The sequence below is a fragment of the Empidonax traillii genome, unplaced genomic scaffold (genome assembly GCF_003031625.1).
Source record: "Empidonax traillii isolate 1590-97213 ecotype Southwest subspecies unplaced genomic scaffold, ASM303162v1 scaffold207:size1520225, whole genome shotgun sequence".
In the NCBI taxonomy this organism is placed as follows: Eukaryota; Metazoa; Chordata; class Aves; order Passeriformes; family Tyrannidae; genus Empidonax; species Empidonax traillii.
The window spans coordinates 459,735-480,302 of record NW_020955400.1 but is presented as its reverse complement, the minus strand read 5'-3'; the positions used below and the strand labels follow the sequence as shown (position 1 = coordinate 480,302).

The window sequence follows — 20,568 nt, the reverse complement described above, 5'->3', positions numbered from 1 at the left end:
GGAACATTCAGCATGGTCGCTGTGGCATTCCTGAGGCTTTGGTACAGAGGTACTCTGAAGACTTAGAGCAGCCTGAAAAGGATGTTGCCACAAATCTGGACCAAATCCGGGTTAAGCAGCTGAGGAAGCAGCATCGCATGGCAGTGAGTATTTCCTTAGACCAAATTTTCTTGTTTATGAGCAGACTTTTAAAAGGACTGACTTTTAAAAAGGGAGAGTCTTGTGAAGTCCTGGTGCAAAAGTGCTCCCTATATTCATCCAGCAGGTACAACATAAATAGAGGTACTGTAGGGGCAGGATGTACCACCCTCTGTCCGAAAGGAGGACAGTTAGTGGTTGAAAGGAGAGTGGATATCCCTCTCTTGACTGAGTAATAGTCTTAGAAGTCTAAGCAGACTGCAAGCAGTGGTAACAGAGACTTGCTCATTAAGAGTGGCATGTATTAAATGCCTCTGTATTGAAATCTGAAAGGGTTTACACTCCTTTTTCATTTCTTTAACTGTACTAGTGTCTACTCCTCCTTAGCAAAAGAAGGAGGGGAAAATGATGGCTTTTTCTAAGAAAACGTGGTCTGTTTGAGGAGGTAATAAACAAAATTGGTATTTTCTTGCCTAACTGAGAAATTAAATGTATCACTCTAAAAAGTCTTGTTACTGGATATTTTTTACTGATCATAAACTAATTCAGAATGGCACATGACAGTTACATAAGCAGCTGGATACTGCCCACTGTGTCTACATTGCCAAAATTGTTGCTTCTGTGCCAAGTGATCTTAGCCTTTTAGTCCACACTGCTCTCATACTGACAAATCTGACATGAAGGAAGTTGAACCATCTGCTATGAAACTATACTAGTTTGGAAGAGAAGGAAAAAAAACCAACCAAACACAAACTTGCTGTAAAGGCAGATATGTTTGACATTAAGGATTCTCCTTTCTTTCTGTTTTTTTTCACTCCCCAGATTCCAAGTGGAGGACTCACTGAAATTTGCCGTAAACCTGTATCCCCAGGACTCATCACCTCTGTATCTGACTGGCTGATTTCCATTGGTCTGCCTATGTATTCCAGCCTGCTCACAGAAGCAGGATTCAACACACTGAGCAAAGTGCCTTCTCTGTCACAAACTTGCCTTCAAAAAGCTGGCATCACAGAGGAAAGGCACATAAGCAAGCTCCTGGCAGCAGCAAGACTCTTCAAACCTCTTGATCCGGAGGCAATTTAACATGCTCCATAGTGTGACATTGCCTGGTTGAGAATTCACTGCTTCTTCCTGCACCAGTATTGCTCTAATTACTTCACATAGCTAAAGGGATCAAGGAAGTGGCTCCCAAGGACAGGCAGATATCTTCTACAGAGGATATGAAAGTCTTTGGCAACTGAAGGAGAAGAGAAGCAACCACCAGGTAACACAGATGTGGTACTTCGCTCCCCCGTCACTCCCATCTAAAGTATTCTTATTTCAGGGTTGGCCTGAGAACCAGACAGCTTCACAGAATTAGGGACCCTTGCACATTTTCCTCAAGTTTGTGATAGTGATACTAGTAAGAGGTCTTCTGTACATCTGGGTTCCAGGTACCTGAAATCAGTCCTAAAGACCAGGTACAGGCTGAGGCGCAAATTCCAGTAGAAGCTGTTTGGCAAATGCCTTTTGTTTATTTTAGTCTAGAACTAAACACAAAACCCTCCCCGGTCATCTTTGCTGTTGCTTGGTAGAGGTCCCAATACACCACACAGCCTTTAGCTAGGCCAAAGTTAATGGACTGGAATTAGTTTTCAGCGTGGTCCATCTCTGTCACACCAATGCAACTAACCCACGGAGAGTCAGAAAGCTTCTTTTTATTTGTACAGAGCTGAGGTCATTTTTATAACTGCTTTCTAGCAATCAGCTTTTTATTTGCCTTAAAATAAACTTTTAAGCAGTTACCTAGCATTCACTTACCCATATTCACATTTCCCAAGCCTTGTTTCCACCTGTCACCCTTAAGTTACACTAAGGGTGATTTCCAGCTGAAGTAGCTTCTATAAAATGCCTCATCATAACACCTTCTGTGTTGTAGAGATGCTTTTACAAATGCAGGGTTATGCTAGGTTTTGATTGTCGGGTTAACTTCTTGTTCACTACCGTCTGCATTTAATGTTGTTACTAAACTGTTCCAAGATATACTGCCTTGTATATATGTAACTGCTTTTCATTTTAATCATATTCTGTGTACTGTGTTTTATTGTCAATCATTATGCTGCAGCTTTGACTTGGTATCCTGACCATATTGATTCCAAACAGTGGATTTCTGCAAATGAAGAATCACTTGCATTGAAAAAGCAAATTGTGTCCCACAGAAATCATCAAATCCAGTAATGCCATTGCATGGACGAAAAAGATTCTATTATAGTCTCATGAATGACACTGTGAGTTTCAGAACAGTTGATACCCATCCTGACTGCGTTAATGTTACCTCTCACTAAAGGAGAGCATTGTTCTGGCAAATGTGGTGAACCATTTTTCCATGATGTTATATTTTTCTGCCTAAATCCATGTGAAATTTCCCAGTCACCCATATGGCTAATAACAAATTTTATTTTTCTATATTGGGTACACATATACCAAATACAGATTATCATGAATAGCACATAACCAGCTTATCCTTTGGGGTCTATATATAGTGTGTCCTTCAGCTTCTTGTAATACAAATACTCCATGGAAGGCAAAGCAAGCTTACTCTGGCAGGTAAAGGGGAGGTAGTGTAGAAACCTGGGCACAGGGCAGCATGTGTGACTATTTCCAGTATCAGTTCTGATGTCAATTTACTGTATAAAACCAGACAAGGCGCTTTGCCATTTGTTGCCTCAGTTATCCCAGCTTCATACTGAGCTAATGATTTCTCCACATAAAATGCTCTCAGATTGATGCATGAAAAATTATGTTTACTCCAGGATTCCTTACTGTATCTGATCCTTTCATGGTCATGTTTTAAGTCACAGAAATATGCATTTGACTACAGATGATAACTGATGTTGCTCCTGGTAGAATTGATAAGGTATTAGGTTTACTTTCCTCATTTTGTACTTCACCACTGTCTACTGCAAACCATCATATGAAGGCAACTAATTCACTGATGTAACTCGAGATTACTCTCAAGTCAATCTCTGTAATGATCTCCTTGTTGTGTGGATAATCAACATGTTCTAATATGACAGCATCAGGAAACATACAGCAAGTGGTGTTTTGTACAGTTGGTGAAAATCTGGTGTGGCCTCACTTTGAGTACTGTGTGAAATGCTGGGCACCACAGTTTAAAAAAGACATGAAGCTATTAGGGATCATCCAAAGGAGGGCCACAAGAATGGTGAAGGGTCTGGTGGGGAAGCCTTATGAGGAGCAACTGAGTTCACTTGGTCTGTTCAATCTGGACAGAGGGGAGACCTCGCTGATGGTCTTCAGTATCCTCACAGGGGGAAGTGAAGGAGCAGGTACCAATCTCTTCACTCTCATGGCCAGTGACAGGACTCAAGGAAACAGAATGAAGCCGAGTCAAGGGAGGTTTAGGCTGGATATCAGGAAAAGGTTTTTCACCCAAAGGGTGGTTGGGCACTGGAAGGGGCTCCCCAGGGAAGTGGTCACAGTACCAAGCCTGACAGAGTTCAAGAAGCATTTGGACAATGCTCTCAGGGACATGGTGTGCTTCTCGTGGTGTCCTGTGCAGGGCCAGGAGTTGGACCCAATGATCCTGATGGGTCCCTTCCAACTCTCAATATTCTATGATTCTTAAAAAAAAAAAAAAAAAAAAAGAAATGCTTTTTAAATAATGATAATTTGTCTGTTATTGGTCTCTGAGGCTTACATGGCAATTATCAGCAAGCAGGAAATGGAAAGAGTATTGAGACTTCCTGGGTTTGCTGGCAGGGATGAGAACAGAGTAGTATTAAGTAGACAGCAGCTATATTGGAGTAAGGGAAAAGTCCAAGCTGGGTATAGGCAACAAAAAAAAAAAAAAAAAAAAGGGAAACAAATTTCCTTATGTTGCAGGGAAGGCAAGTTGTATAGTAAAACTCTCCCATATTAATTACTTTCCCTGCTCTTATTAAAAGAAGGAGAATTATGGGAATAACTTGAACCTGTGTGCCAAACACTCCTGGTAAATCCATACTTCTTAAATGATTATGTGACCCAGGGAAACCAAATCACACCCATCATGACTAGAGTGAGCAGTTTGACATTTTTGAGTTTTAGTTATTATTTTGTTTTCTTTTAAAGACTGTGCTTTATGGTCTAATTTGAATTACAATTTTAGTTTATGTTTTAGTCTGAAAAAAGCCTTAAGCTTCTCAGTGTTTGAGCTTCCCTGCTGTGGTTTCAGTGATCTGTGGCATTCCCCAAGCAAGTGAGATGGTGTGTGGTGTGAGAGCCATAGCCACTTGCATCTTGCAGTCATTCAGTGCTCTAAGCAAAAGTTCACTCATTAACTCTTGGGAAGCACGGAAGAAACCTGCTGCTGGAATCTTCTCTGCTCTGCTCAGGCTGACAGTGTTAAGTATCTATCCACTGTATCTTAGGAACTCAAACAGCTATTTAACAATAGAAGCAGCAAATCCAAAATATTACTAAATGTCACCGTAACCATGAGCTTTGATCAATAACCCACTGTTGCTACCCAGGTGGCAATGCTCTCATACGAGCCTGGCTTTGGATGCAAACTGGGAGCACGATTAGAAGCCTTAAACATTGCAAACCTGCAAACAGGTCATCATCTCTAAGAGCAGCAATAGTGGTCGATTCACCAAGTCACAGCTGTGCAGTTGTACTGTATTATTTTTAGAATAAATAATACTTTCGGTCCAAGATACTTTTATCATTAATTGACACCCTGTGGGGAATCAAAACTGTTGAGCAAGTTATGTAACAACTAACAAAGTTGCACTTTCTGTATATGAAATCAATATTTAAATAACTTATTTTTCTCCATTTGCTGTTCTTAAATGATGTAAGTAGCTGTAATATACCAGTACTCAATATGTCCTGCAGTTTGCTTCAATCCAAGAAAGCTGTGTATTGTAAAGGAAAAAAAAAAGAAACAAATTATGAATGTGTAAAGATTATTGTGCTGTTTCATTTAGCAAAAAAAATGGTTGACAAAAGGGTTTTCCTGTGTATCAAAACTTGTCAATAATTATATGTCATACTGTTCATAGATAAAAAGTAAATAAATTTCCTTGGTCTCTCTCTTTTTTCGGTTGTCTTTAATTTTGCTAACAGATCTTCTATTTATTGCTCTGGTAGCAGTGCCCAGTGATTTAATTTTTTTGCTTATACCTTGGGCCCCTCTCCCTCCAGCTTACCGAGCTTCTAGTTCTTCTCCTTGTCAGCATTCTCAGCACATATCTGCAGCAGGAGAAATAGGTTTTAAAAACAAAATATTGAAATCCCAGGACTAGAAGCAGCCATCCAAATATGATACAACGTGAATCATCAGTGTCCAAACTTTGTTACATCCTGTGAATGTCCAGCTGCTGGGCTTGGGGAGATGTGTTCAAGAGGTCTCCCAGGTCTCCCCCCTTGGGAGCTTTTCACTCTTTATAATGGTATAATTAAAAAAAGGTGGAACCAGAGAAAGAGTGTATGAGTACAGTGCTCTGGAGCTGTAGTTAAAGCTATTGCCTGTAAAAAGGGATTTCAGAGCTGGTTTTCAAATGCAGCTCTGCTTCATTGGGCTGGTGAGGTGCCTCATTCCGGAGAAGGGAAGCTGTAACTGCTGAGCAGTCAGGTAATGTCTACAGTCTGTAATAAGATGCAAGTGTCCAGGTTTTGGGGCAAAGGAGCCTCAGGACATGCCTTTTGACCCTCCCAGCTCACTTGAGTGACTTCTTACTTACTGCTTCGCATTTGTTGGTCTGGTTAAATTTGCTGTGTAATTAAAGGGTGTGCTCAGCTGCCTAACAGAGTGCTGCCAGGTCCACATGGCAACAGCTTGAAGTTAATCCTTTGTGGATTTAGCCGCAAGTAACAAGGGTGGGCTGTGTCTGTGTTAGTCGTCGTTAACCGGAAGCTTAGCTCTCGAAGCGACATGAGGAGAAAAAAACAAACAAACAAACAAAAAACCAAAAAAACAAACAGAAAAAAAAAAACCCACACTTTTGGATTGGATCCAGACAGCTGGATCTTCGGTTCCTCTCAGGCAGCGCTCCCGCTCGAACTGTACAACGTGGCAAGCGGTTCGTGGGAGTGAGGTGGCGTGTCAGATGCGAACGCTCAATGTTGGGTCTCCTGTGAGGATGCCCCGGGGCTGGGCTGCGGCCCCGGGCGCTGCCGCCGCCGTGCGCCAGAGGGCACCGCGCCGCCGGCCCCGCGGGAAGCGCTGCAGCTGGCCCGCCGACAGCCTGTTTCCAAGAGTCTCTCAAGTAACAAAACAGAAATAAAAACAAAACAAACACCGCACAACGCGAAAAGCCAGGGCGCTTGCCATTTCTGCAGCTGGAAGGAGTGCTGCTTCCCGTCCAAGACTGCTGTGGTCCAGGATTGCCTTGGGAGCAGCTGAAAACACAAAGCCCCCATCTATTGCTCTCAGAGTTTTTTTTTGCTGGTGTGTTTGATCCAAATGTGTGCTAACCACAGTAGCCCCTGCCAAAACCAACCACCAGCACCCCCCGACACATACATACCTATCCTTATTCTAAAGGCTCTCTTTCCACAAGTGTTTCCACCAGAAAAAGAGATGTGGGAGAAACGCTAAAATTCTTGCTGCTAATACTTAGAAAAAGAAACTTTATCACTGAGCAGAAGCTTCACGTGTAAGCCCACAGAGACTTAAAAGCTATGACTGTAATGTTACTTATGCCACTAAAGCTACCTTATGAGTCTGCTAAAAGTTAATCTAACATTCAGAAAGTAATACAAAACAAAAGTCATATTAATTCTTAACTTTGCCCTTTTGCAGGTCCTGCAGTCTTTCACTGAACGAATGGACGTCATTATTTGTTTTCCTTATTCTGCAACACAGTTAGTTTTTGCTGAGCTTACACCCGCATGACAGTGCTTACAGGTGTAAGTGTACTAATAATGTTCAAGCCCTGACCCCAAAGCTCTGATATTACTGGGATTCTATCATTTCCATTGTTTTTGGGCCTGGCTCCAAATGGAAAAATTTTTGCACACATAAATGAACTTAAAATATTTTAACACCAAAAAAGCCCCAATCCCTCTTTAAAAACTTTTCAGGACATTTATGGAATTAGTATGCTTCCAAGTCAGACTAGAACAAAGCCCTAGATATTATTTCAAGAGAACCTTATTGCTTGGCCTGCTGCAGGTGGAATTCATGAAAACTATAAGTACCTAAGGTCAAACAGAAGGATGCCTGGTGGGATTAACTGCTTCCAAAACTGGACAGGTTTGAGTAGGAGAGAAGAGTGAGTTGGAATTACAATTTTGCTCTTCAAATAGCTTTGTTGTTTATTGAATCCAGACATTTAAGTTCACCATCTCTGAGATGAGTCCTTCATAGGCTTGGAGGTTCTGGGCTTAGCTCTTGCAAGGCAGATCCCATCCTAGGTAGGCAGAGCCCACCACATCCTTGACAAGTTCTACATTCCTTATATTGGCATGTACTGTTCTGAAATTCCCACAAGTTGCGTTTCTTCATTTAGCCACAAAATGCTTACACAGCTGTGCAAGTTTGTGAAAACAAGACCTGTGTTTATGTCTACAAATCCTGCCTTAAGGGGACACCCTTGAGAATTAGACTATCAAGCTACTACTATTTTTTTTGCTCTTTGGCTCCACTGACTCCTATGGTAATGAACATATACTCAGCAGGTTCTAAAAATGAAAGTTAGAATTTTTTTATGCTTATTAAAGTATGAGTACGCTGTTACTTAATATTTATTAGCATTCACTTTTAAAGTTCTGTCTTAAGTGGCTCATTTGCAGTTAGCCAAACAGAAAAACCATCACTATTTCTCTGCCTCGAAGAGTGAAACTGAATTGTCTCTGTCGCAAGTTCAGTGTTGATTAAAAAAAACACATGTAATGACACCTCAACCATCTGGTGAGCTTTTTCTGTACAGGACTAGCAGCGTTACAATAGCTTGTCTTTCACTTTGATATCCATATGCCAGAGTAGTCAGTGGACTTGGTAGTGAGGGCTGGGGTTAGTTCAACTTGGAGGTGTGTTCAGGTCTTAGCAATTCTACAAAGCCAAAAACCCAAATGATTGGCAGTATTGTAGACCATCTTCTATACCTGAGATGTGAGCCATTTTGTAGGTTAGCACTGGCTATCTGAAAGCAAGATTAGTGATGCTCCTGAGCACGCTAGAACTGTAGGCAAAGAGCACACATCTTTTGGTTTTCTTTTAGAAGAACTGAATTACTTGCCATCCACAGGAGCTGCTGCATGAGAAAGACTGTGTTTGCTGATAGTGACAAACATGACTGCTCCCTTCCCACCTCCCACCGTGATCAGGTCTGCTGCTGTTACAGAATGGCACAGGCTGCACTTGCTGGATTTGGAGCAGTGCAGTTTCTGAAGAGAAGAGTGGCTTAGATCAAATTCAATTACACAAATAAGTGCTTATGTGTTTAATAAACTCATCAAATGAAATAAGAGGCTCAATTCATTAAGCCACTTTCCTTTGAGAGACACTTTTTTTAGCCCCCAAGGACTGGATTTAGAACATGCCTTGAGACCAATTGCTGCCTTCTCAGTTTTCCTCTCCTCAAAGAGGGAAAGGGTTTCAGGCTGCTTTCTAATATACATGGGAATGTGAGTCAGAAATTTGCCTTTGGACACATAGGAAAACTTCTTGAAGGCATTCAAAAATCGGAGGTTCTTTTGTGTGTATTTTAGCAATTTGGTCAGTTGTCTTGCTTCAGAAATATGGGAGGCTTCTACCTGAGTCTATGAGGTTACATGCAAATTCACATCAAAAGCAATGGCTCAAGCTCCCATGCAATACCTCTCTGTGTGTAGATATGCCTCCCCTGGAGATGACAGGTGTCTGCAATAGAGTGTTCAGCCTTGCAGGCAAAACCTCAGAGCCACAGATGTTTCATGGCCAGGAACACATAAAGAGATGTTTCTGTGCTTGTCTCCATACACAGTAGACCAACATTCAGCCTCATTCCTTGCATCCTTATTGGCTGGATCCTACTGCATTCTACTGTCATGTTAGTTGTTCAGCCTGTGCGAAGACCAAAGTCAAGGTTTTGTTCAAGTTCTGGTTGTTCGTTGGTGTTCACTTAAGTGTGTTCACCAAAAAAAAGTGGCTCTGTGATCCCTTGTGCAAGCAGCACCAGAGGTGTAAAGTGGCACAGTGAAAATGCAGCTAACATGACACTGATTTGGTGATACCTAATCAGAGCCTCACAAAGATCTCACATTCAGCTGGGAAATAGAGATGGGAAAACAAACCAACCAGCTGGAAACCTTTCAAGATGGTAACTATTTCTGCTCATTTTTCCAGGTGTAGGTACTTTGCTGAGAGCTTGTGTTAAGTTCTTTGAAGTCAAGATGCAATCTGGAGAAGAGAAATTCAGTTCAATCAGGTAATTGAGAGAGCATTCTTGCCAGATGCGCTCCTCAATTCTGAGAAATGTTGCTCCTGCTACCAGGAGCATTGGATCCTGAGGCACAAGCAGTGAAAGGCCCAGGAGAGCAGCAAGTTGCAGCAGCTAACAGTGAAGTCCCACAGATACTGTCGTCTTGATGTAAGTAAAATAAATCTAGATAAATCCTATTTAGAGCAAACTGCAAAAGAGCAACTGTCAGGTTGCACCCTGAGGCTTATGCAAGGTTTGCACAGTGCCAGGGTAGGAAACATTTATTTTCTGTTATTTTCAATATCAGCCCCGATAGTCTTCCTTACCTCTGTTTAGTCCTGTGTGTGCTGTGGGAATAACATTTACAAGCTGTGCCTCTCTTCTTCCTTCATGCCCTCCCAGGGTGTGCCTAAGCCACCCAAGTGCGGCAGTCCCTCCAAGCAGCCAAAGTGAAAATCCGTCTCTGTGGTAGTCTTGGCATGTGTTTGCCCTGGCTGCATTAAGGACGGGGGAAGGAAAAGGGATTAACCAGCTCATGGAACAGCTGAGGTGGTAGTGAGGCATACTGGGAGAGACCAGAGGGAAAGAAGGAAAGGCTGGATGAAGAAACTAGTGGAAGGATGGTGAATGTCATAAAAATAAGAGCAGCATTTCTTACCTTCTGCAAACACAGAGGTCTCACATTCTCAGAGGTATATTTGGTGTGAATTAGGCAAGGCTGTGCATCTACTTTTCAAAGAGGAACTACCTAAAAATATATGAAGAATTTAAGGAAAAGAAGAAAGTTCCCACTTATTTCCATGTGTGGAAACTATGTGCTGGTATCCCCTAGACTGGGCATCTCATGGCTCAGGACAATTGCCACTGGACAAGGTGAGACATCAGGCTCTCACTGTGGAACGCTGTTCTATGTTTCTGAGTCATTCTGATCAGGCTGTTGCTAGCTCTGAATCACAACATCCAATTCATCCTTCCTCACACTTAGCAGTGGGAATATAAAATAGATTATTAGTTTTCCCAGATATATACTTTCTTCTCACTGGCTTAACCTATAAAGAAAATAGGAGCTGCAAGATTTGTCATCACTTTTGCATTAACTACCTCTAAAACCAAGGGCTTTTTAAAAAAACAACCAAACAAAATCCGAACAATGACAGTAGATAGAATGAGCAACCACACACTTGTTGCTAGCAAACCAATTACCAAAAAGCCAGTGTGAGCATGTCTGAATCATATTTGCACAGAAACACTGTCACTTGGTGCTGTTATCTGCATCCCATGCAAACCTGCTGTTTCCTTCAAACTCCTCTTTTATCCAAGGTGGAATGCAAATAGTAATTGATGTCTGCTACAAGGCCCTGGAAAAATAAACTGTTCTGAAGGTTTGCTGCTTTTATCTCTGTTACATAAAAATCAGATATTTGACAAAAGGCTCCATCAGTTCATACTTTTAGAAATCACAAACCTTCAAAACAAATGTGTAAATGAAATGATGAAGAAAACCTGTGAGGACTTATTAGCAAAATACATTTGAATCTCTATTGATTCACTGCCGTCCCTTCACTTTGTTGCTCACTGACTTGTCACCCTTTTCCACAGAAGGATGTATCCTACCTCCCTCCAGGTAACCTCACTGGACTACATGTCTCTCTGCCTGCGTAGCCCTGAGCTGGGACACAGAATGATGAGAAGCACTTCTGCCATCTCTGTGTCATGCAATGCACGACTGGTGCCCCAAAATCCATACCTCACCTAGCTCCCCGAACTGAAGGGAAATACCATCACTTATACCCACCTTAAACCCCACGGAAGGCTCTGGTGACCTGGGCACGTGGGACAGGTGAGTAGCTAAGCTGTCAGCTGAGGCAGGCTCCCTGCCAAATTTGACATGTTCTGTGGGTTTGCTCTTACCGTGATAATTCCAAAAATGGCCCTGGAGCAATGTAAATGAGCAGACTAGGCACAGACACTGTGGCACAGCTACCTTCTGGAGAGAAGGTCAGACAGAAGGGAGAGCATTCAGCAAGTTCTGTGCTATTTTTTCTTCACAAGAAATACAACACTTCAAGAGCAAGTCTAATTCTGAATGAGAAGATGCAAAAATTTACATTTTTACCTCCCAAGTCTTCTAAAAAAATCCATGTAAGAGACATAACTAAAACAACCAGCAGCCACTAAGACTTTAAAATCTTGCCCTTCTCTGAAAAGCACTGTCATTTCCACATTCACTTCTCAAGTCTTGTTCTGCTGTTCTCATGCTGACCAGCAATATAATAAAACACTACTCGAATAATTCACTTGGATAAAGTTTGAAGTCTAAAGTTGGACTCAGAATATATAAATAAAGCCCCCACAGACCTGTATACAGAGAAGTGTCTTCACATGACTGTTTTATTGGCCAAGTGCTGCATTGCCATCTACTGGAGAGTAAAGAAATAAAATGCAATAAACAGCTACTTCATAGTGAGGGAACTACGTTGCCTGAGCATTTTTTGCTTTAGCTTTCCCTGCTTTTGTACATGCAAGTCTGTGATGGCCTATAAAATTGTTTCTCTGTTGTGGTAAAGAAGTTCTAGTCTTCACTATCTTCAAAGTTAGACCGCATGAATACTACTTTTAAAACTAGGCACTTAAAAAAATTTTTTAAAGATTTCTTCAAAATAAGCATATATGGTCCATTTCAAGCTGGAATTACTAGATAAGCAGCAAGTAAAAATGCTGCTAACGATTAAAGCTTTCTTAGATCTGAGCTACTGTATTTGTGTGACCTTTGTGGTCTTGCAGTTGTAAGAATGGCTACTGGATAGCTAAATAGTATTACTACTGAGAGATAAATTACTACTGCTAGCAGAATATATGCCAAAGGCAAATTAAAGTGAAATATCTAAAGCTTTCTCCCTCTGTCGATGTCCTTTTGCCTATGAAATGAATCTGAGTAGTTAAGCCTATTAATATACAGTAATCTCTTACTGCTTTCCATTTATTTTTTTTTAAAGACCGTAAAGTCAAATGTTCTTAGAAGATAGAGAGAAGAACAATTACAACTGGTGGTACAGGCTCAGCTCACCCTACCAAGTGTGGTATAACTACCTTGATGAGCTGAATGTGTTTCCTGTAGGATGCTACTCTCACTCACTGCAGAACCTGACCCTGCATTAAGAAAGAGGTTGTCCAGGTGGTAGATTTAAAAGAAGGGGGAAAAAAATAGATCTATAGGACTGTGGACCACATTACTGAGGAAACTTGGGGCAGATGTCAAATGAGGCAGATAGGGGCAGTAACAGAAAGAATGGTTTCATGGCGATGTCAGTTGAGGCTGGTTTAAGTCATAGAAAATATGAAAAAAAAACATACTTTGTTTAAAAAGGCAGACAAAGATGGTTGAAAGGCTGGCTGTATTTCAAGAAAAATATGCTACAGCCACCACAGCTCTTTTGAGTCCTTCTGCCCACCTGGACCTCATCCCCATCTTTCGTTATATCTGTCCTTTGATGATTCCATGTTTTCACTCCCCTTTTTCTCCTCATGACCTCTTCTTGCTTACCTTGTCATCAGATCATCTTTCACTTGTTGCAGTCTATTCCTCTCTGCTAAATACCACAGACATGAATGTTTCACTCAAGACAACTTATTTGCTCATTGCTGCTAAGGCTCAGCTGGTGCAGCAGGAGAAACACATTTTGGGGAATATCCCATCCAGATCCTGCAGCGTTATGGCAAATCTGTTGAAAAGATTCACATGGTGTACAGTGGCTGCAGCCAACATCAAGATTCGCTTTAAGCTGGACCATTTTCAGTGAAAAATAAATAAAATCTTCTCGTCAGTTAAATGTTACATTTTAGCAAGCAAGCAAAGGATCACAGAAGTGATGAGACCCGGGCCTTCCCAGTAGCTGTGATACTAAAGCAATGAGGCAGCAAATGCTCAGTGAGAAAAGGGGAGTAAATGCAGTTGAGGGATTATTGTTGTTGTTGCTATTGCATCATTTTTCTTAAATAGTCAAATGATTTTTCTTACAGGAGAAAACAGAGCAGTCTGCAGCTTAACCAGGGGAGTGCAGCCTTCCAGGCCTGGACACTAATATGTATTAGAATAGCACATATTGGTTTTATTCTCTGCCTCTAATGCAGAGTATGCTGTATTCCTTCTGAAGAAAGTATATCACACCATCTGACTTTGGTCATATTCCACTTTACAGCAACCCTTAAGAGAGGGACAAATCTCAGTGTTGGGCAATGTATGACTGGAAGTCAAAACCAAAAAGGGTAACACTATGCTATTAGTACATTTATCCTCCAGACTCCAAGTTAGGTGATCAGCCTATTGGTTGAATTTTCTGTGAAGCAGTTTGGATATTTTTCCATTTTGATGATACAGTATTTCTTGAAAACAGAGACAAAAAGCCAAACGGGGTGGGGAGCTGGGGAAGTTTCCAAGCAGCTCTGAGAGGCAGTGTGAAAGAGACAGAAATTTCATAAATAATATTATTTTGCTTTTTTCCAGTAAATTTTCTGAGGGTCATTAAAAAAAAGCTCTGCAATTCACTGTCATTCAATAACATTTCACGTAGCTCCCTCCAGCCGAGGGGTGCAGGCAAGGGCTGTGTCACAGCAGCAGCTCATCAGAGCCTCGTTAGCCACCAGGTCTGACGTGAAGGTACCAAACTGGAGAAAGTCCCACGTCTGCTAGAGCACTTCCCTGTCCTCAGATCTAAAATCTGAGCTTAACAGTAAATTATCACTGCCTTGATTTTGTGTCTTGCTGACAGGGGCTACTTTATATTTGTCTGAAAATGAGTGTTCGTGTTCTCCTTTCCTCATCCTGAGTCAACTCATACCTCCCTCTGTGGTTTAGATAGCAAAGCAATTCACCCTGGATAACCAGCTGTGCCTCTTGCAGAGGGAGCAAGAGAATGAGAAGTCTGTGAACTACTTTTTGCAAAACTTTTTAATAGTCTTATTCAGAGATTACAGCCAAGCTAACGTTATTTCTGTAAATTTTGTTATTTTCTCTTTACAACAGCAAAACATACTGATATTCTTCAATACACTTAAAAGGGCTGCCCTGAATTAAGGCACTTATTTTGTCCATCCTGAACCATCAAAATCATAAAACAATGTATTGCTGGCCCTGGTGTCATAAGGAAGCCTAGCATATATCTTGATATAATTACCCAAGCATGGTTTTGTGTATTTATTTATTTGTTTATTTATTTATTCTGTGCATCCTTTGCCTTTAGTGATGTGTCTTGAGGACAAGAAGACAGATTTTTCCCATCTAAAATATGCACATTCAGCCTTCATTATGCACAAACAATACTTGTACTCTGTAGCTATCCTCCTCTAATTCTTCCAGGGGCTCCAATGACCCTAGCAACTGTCTTTTCATTCCCTACTCTCAGTACTTTCTCTTCACAACATGAGCCCTATTTTAGCCTCAATTGTCTTAAAAATGAAGCACATGAAGTTCCTACCCCTGACATGTGCCCCTCTTCCCCAGCCGTAGCACTAGGCCTACCACGCAGACTGCTCCTGCCTTCCTTGTGCCTTTGGAGGGACACCTTTTTAGGGTGGCCTGTGTTTTGGGCAAACTTCACTCTGCACTAGGGCAAATCTAGGAGTGCCTTGCCACAACTGGAAGAGTCCAAGAGGACATTTCTGGACTTGCTATAAGGCAAATGTGGGTCCAAGCAAAGCACTGCTCTTTCAGCACAGTTACCTGAGTTAGTAAAATATAATTGAATAAATTCCTTCCTAATTTAATAGTTGTGGAGTTTGCATGTTTATCTATATCTTATCTACTGAATGTCATTAAGGACATTAAGGATACCTTCTATCTCAGAAAACAATGTGTCAGAATTAGATGCAGTGCAGGATGAGGACAGGGATGGTCAATGCAGCAGAGCTTTCCTATGAAGAGAGACTAAATAGCTCTGAGGTCTAAATGCAGATACTAAGACAAGATGGAATGAAAACCAGTGAAATGGTGATGGCCAGGAAAAATGTGAATGGAGAACATTTTGCTCAGGGTTTTCACAATGCAGTGAATAACTGATATTAAAGCAGAAAAAGGAAATAATTGTTCATGACTGTGTAGTTAAATTGTGGCATTTCTTACAGCAAGATGTTTCAGAGGCCATGAGAATTAATGAATTGGAGAGAATGAGGAATATAGCTTTGTTTATGGCTGATTACGGTGTGCGTGCAGGCTTTAGATCAGGACATACTTAAACTGCAGGGAGCTGGAAGAGTGTACTGGGGAAGAGGTTTCATACTCTTTTCACATAATTAAGATCCATCTGAAAGAAAGATACCAGGATGAATAAACCCTTAGTCTGACATAACACAACTGTTCCGATGTTAATGCATTTGGGAGACTTAGTGGTAGACTGGAAGGTGCAGCTTGAACTGTCTTCCTTGTATCTCATTTTTTCCATAGTCCAGACCAGTGGTAACAACATGGATTTAGCCACAGTGGTCAAATAGGAGATTGCTTTTATTTTGGCTAAGAGCAATCTGCGGTATCTCAAACCCCAGTTTAATTGCCCAGAACCCTGTGAGGATTCAAATGGGTGAGGAAACAGCCTTTCCATTAAAAACTGAGTCGCTCACTACTGTGTCACTCTGTGGGACATTTCAAGCTTCAAGTGATGCCAACAGCTGCAGCTGAAAAGTGATACCTCCTGGCTGACAGTCCATTTTCATTTACAATTTATGGAGCTTAGTGTTAATGTATGACCTTAAACAGATGCTGCTCTCCTCCTTGCATGTGATAATGAAGTTGTGACAAAGTCAGGAGTACCTGATGAGTAGAAAAGGAAGCAGAAGTGTTTCATTGTAAGGGTTACCTCATCACAGGGAGATTTTGGTGAATTAAACACCTTCACAGTGGGTGACATAAACGGGGCTCAGACACTATCTCTGACCTCTCATTTCTTCCTTCCAGGTTTCTGCCTATAACATCTCACGAAGTGGGAAGCAGAGAAACTATCCATCCCATTTAGTCCAGACAAATTCCAGATATCTATTTTTTCTGTTATTCCAATTACTAATTTTTCAGGGTCAAAGTGACCACAGCAGACATGGCCAGACCTCCAGCACCTCTCTCTGGGAGAGACTGGGGGCTGTCACAGCTTGGAGGGGGGACCCCGGTGGAGCATCCTCAGCACCAGTGGCCAGCCCTCAGTGCTCACTGTCCCCTTTTCCAGCAAGTCCTCCTGGTATACACTCATCCGGGCTCTGTTTTAATGCCATTCCCAACAAATAAACAGCTCTTTGCAACCCACAAAGCCCACACTCACCACCCACAGCCTGCACATTGGAGCCTGCTCCCTGCTGTTGTTTCTTACAGGAAAATAGCTAAAAATCCCTCTGTCGGTGCCACGTTTTTCCATGAAAAGGGCCTGTCATGATTAAGTATTTGCGCATGAGGGAGTTTTCCAAGCTTGAGCAATCCATCTGGCAGCAGTACACAACGCTGTAAGATTTGTTTCTGCAGTACAGGACCAAGAGCTGATTTAATTGCATTAGTCACCAAACAGCAGTACCACTGATCTTGGACCCAGAGCACTGGCTGGCCAGCAAGTCTTATGGTTATTTTAACTTTGTTTGTTTGACCTTTTCAGTGATCCAGACCCCTCGAGGAGCTGAAGAATGCTTCATCCCCCGCTGTTGCCTCCGAAACGCAGAGCAGATAGGGCCAAGTGTTAGGCTAAATATCAGGATGCACAGGCTGAGTAATGGTTCATCTTCACAGGGGAAAAGTTTGCCTCTTACTGATTGATTTTAAAGAAACCAGTTTTCAAATAGTGACTGCATTTGATGGGAAAGAAGGAAATGGAGCTGAGTAATGTATATTGCTTTGAGGATCACTAAACATTTCTTTATTTTATTTATTAACTGTGAGATTTCTTTATAGGCAAATGAATCTGCAGATCTGTAACAAAACCAAAGCCTGACATTCTGACCCAGATTCAAGTTATCCCAAAGTCTGTGGGTGTTCAATTCATGTTATCCACTGGTTCAAGCAGGACAAAAAGAAAGAAGCTGAAAAAAGTTGTATCTTAGGAGAAAGTTTTCTAAGTTCAGCAGGGCTCTCTCTTTCAGGGAGATCATTCAAAGAAACATATTGTGTACTTAATACCATTACTTGCTACAATTCCCTACATCGTGGACAAAGTTCTGCACAAGTTTAAGTCTCCAAATAATACTTCTAAAAAGCTGTTTACTGCCAGACCATTATTTTTTTAACCTCCTGAGCCAAACTCTCTCAAACTGCACAGCATCTGGGGAGGAAATTATTGCTCCAACTGCCAGTGTCAGGACAGATGCCAGACAAACTTTGCTCCACAGAGTGGTATCTCACTCACTGCTGTCTGAACAACACACTTGACTTGGAATCCTGTACTCCTCAGCTTTCGGGAGACTGCTTGTCAAAGCTGAGTCGACACAAGAATTTGTACATGAGGAGCCGTAACACAACTTGCCTTTAACTCCTCTCACTGACTGGATTACTCCTGCGTGGCACGTTCAAAAACAAGAAAAAAGCCACAAGGAATTTACACCAAGTGATCTGTAAAACTGTGATACCAGCAGACAAGTCACATAAAAATAAGGATGACATAGATAAAATTTGTTATATGATACCTGATGTTAGGAAACTCCATGCCCTATGGAGTTTGAAAGACCACCAGAAAACCCATAACTTTGATAGCCCAAAACAGTCAAATTCTGGCAAGCCACTAGAAGAATCAGACCTCTGTTCTAATAATCAGCATCTCTTAGGATCTTGATACATTTTGACAGTTGATTATTTTTAAAAGATTCCCACACTACTGAGTTTTGCGAATGACAAAGATGATCTAAATGTGCTAATGGGATATTTGTTCCTACTCCACCAATGAACTTACAGGTTGTTTCTTCCGAAGCAGGAATAATTACCCCTAGGGGTAAGGCTGCTTTTAGCTGGAAATACTTTACTGTTTGAAACCTCTTGATTAACACTTCTTGGGATTCTGTAAATAGCTGGAGAGGAAGACATCTGTGTTCAGATAATAGACACTTGTGGATTTGCTGTCGGAGACCCGTAGTTCCCAGAGCAGCATCACTAAGAGATCCCTGTGAGCCAAAGGAGATGACTGTGAAAATGATGCCTCCGGTAACACAGGGAGTGAGAGAGGCAGATGGTAACAGGCAGACCCTGGTTCTGGAGGTCAATTAGTTCTCTGGTAGACTACCCAGTGAAAATTTTAATAGAAAGAAAGATAATATTTAAATTCCTCCAGGCTTGTTTTTGCTCAGTTTTACTGACCGAGGAGTCAGGGCAAGCAGCTGTGTTTTCAAAATTCACACTTTTATGGTGTGAAATCACTTTACAATCTAAGGGGAGGGGAAGGAGCTGAGGTTTGGTTGTAGCAGAAAATTACCTTTTTAGATTAAACTGCTTTTAGCTAACTAAAATATGATAACCTTTCTTCCTGCACTGCCACATAAAAATATATGGTATGGCTCTGTCCCAGCTTCTGAGGTTAAGAGCTCCAACTCCCAACTCCTCTCTGAAAAGTTACTCTGTAAAAAAAAACACATCCGTATTTATTGGTTCTCAGTCACTCAAACCTCAGATCTGCTCATTTAAAATTAAAGAAAAAAGATGTTTTTTCTAGCTGCCAGTGCTTAAACTGCACCTGGCTCACAAATCATCTCTCACAGACTTCAGCTGCACCTTAACTGTGCCTGAGAGGCATCTCACTGGGATGGGATTATGGATGAGGCAGTCAGTGCCAGGAGGAACACAGCCTGTCTTTCACAGCCCTGAGAGGGTCTGCAGGGCTGGCAGCCTTATAAAACAGCTTTTTTTACTCATAAGTTGAATGCATTCAATCCACTGGTCAGCTGAAACATTCTGGAATTCACCTGAGGTGGTGCCAAATACCCCAAAAGCAGAGGTGAGAGGTGGTGCATGTTCATGAGGTAGTTAATGTAAAAGGTCACTATTTTCCCTTTAATGAGCTGGGCCACCTCCCTTGCAACACTTCTGGCTTTTTCTCCAACGTGCCTCTCAGCAGAGACAGTGCAGTTATGTTACATGAACTGTAAAATCCTACCGGAGGGAAGAAATTATCTCGATGGGTAATTTAAGTGACTCTATTTATTTTTTTTTTTTAAATGTGGTTTCATAAACTTAAAATAGAAAGTCATCTTAGAGGACAAATTCCTCATAGCTTTCTAGTGCACCAGGAAAAGGCAAGGGCCCTGCAGGGCAGTGTGGCTCCCAGGAAAGCAGCTGAGTGTGTGGCTGCAGCCATGGGGAGATGTGCTATCGAGGGTGCCACTAGTCCAACCCTAACGCTGCCAACCACCAGTGCTATCTGCAGGAAATCCTCAGCTCTGCTGCTGGGGAGGTTGGGGCTAGAGAGACACTAAAAGATCCATGGGAAATGCTAAGTCCATGCTGGATGCAGAGATGGGAGTGTGGAGAAGTGAGGACAAAGGCTAAAGCAAGTACCAAGAGGCAAGCTGAAACCACAAGCACAGCTGCACCTCTAGCTGGACTGGACTGTGCTGGGCTCACATAAAAAAAAAAAAAAAAAAGAGAGAGAAGAGAGTTAAAAAACAAATGAGGGTGGGGTGGCTCATCTGCTAATTGCTAATTAGGTCTTGTTTGCAGGGAGTTTGAAGGCTCGGTCAGAAGTAGAGAGGGAGCTCTGAACTGGTTCTGCGAGGTAAGCTTTGCACTGCTATTTAAATCCGCTCAGCTGAGTGCTGGGACTGTGCAGTGGGGGCTCTGCTCTGGCGTAGGGTGAGCAGGCCTTATACGCTTTTAGCTCTAACTATAAGCTTTCATTGCAGTTTAACTCCTGGTTGCTCAAGCAGTGATGGAGGTATCTTAGTCGGTTTCCCTCTGCCTTTGCAACTTGTTGAATTTCTCTTTTGTAATTCTTTGAATTATCTCTTCTTGTCTATACTCTCTCCTACAAGGTTTTGCCTTCCAGATCTGCTTTTTCCTTTCAAGAAAGTGGTAGTTTTCTTCTCTCATCTA

The 20,568-nt window shown here is 41.8% G+C and overlaps 1 protein-coding gene across 14 annotated transcripts in view; it reads left to right on the top strand.

The window, feature by feature from the left end:
• The window catches only part of SASH1 (SAM and SH3 domain containing 1), a 524,421-nt gene extending 520,850 nt beyond the window's left edge, over positions 1-3,571 (top strand). For all 14 annotated transcript variants that reach the window (XM_027887354.1, XM_027887352.1, XM_027887355.1 and 11 more), the window contains 2 exons: positions 12-143; positions 961-3,571. In XM_027887354.1, the coding sequence (XP_027743155.1) occupies positions 12-143; positions 961-1,221 (393 nt within the window). In that variant the 3' untranslated portion in view covers positions 1,222-3,571. The remainder of the gene's footprint in view (positions 1-11; positions 144-960) is intronic.
• Positions 3,572-20,568: the final 16,997 nt, after the last annotated feature.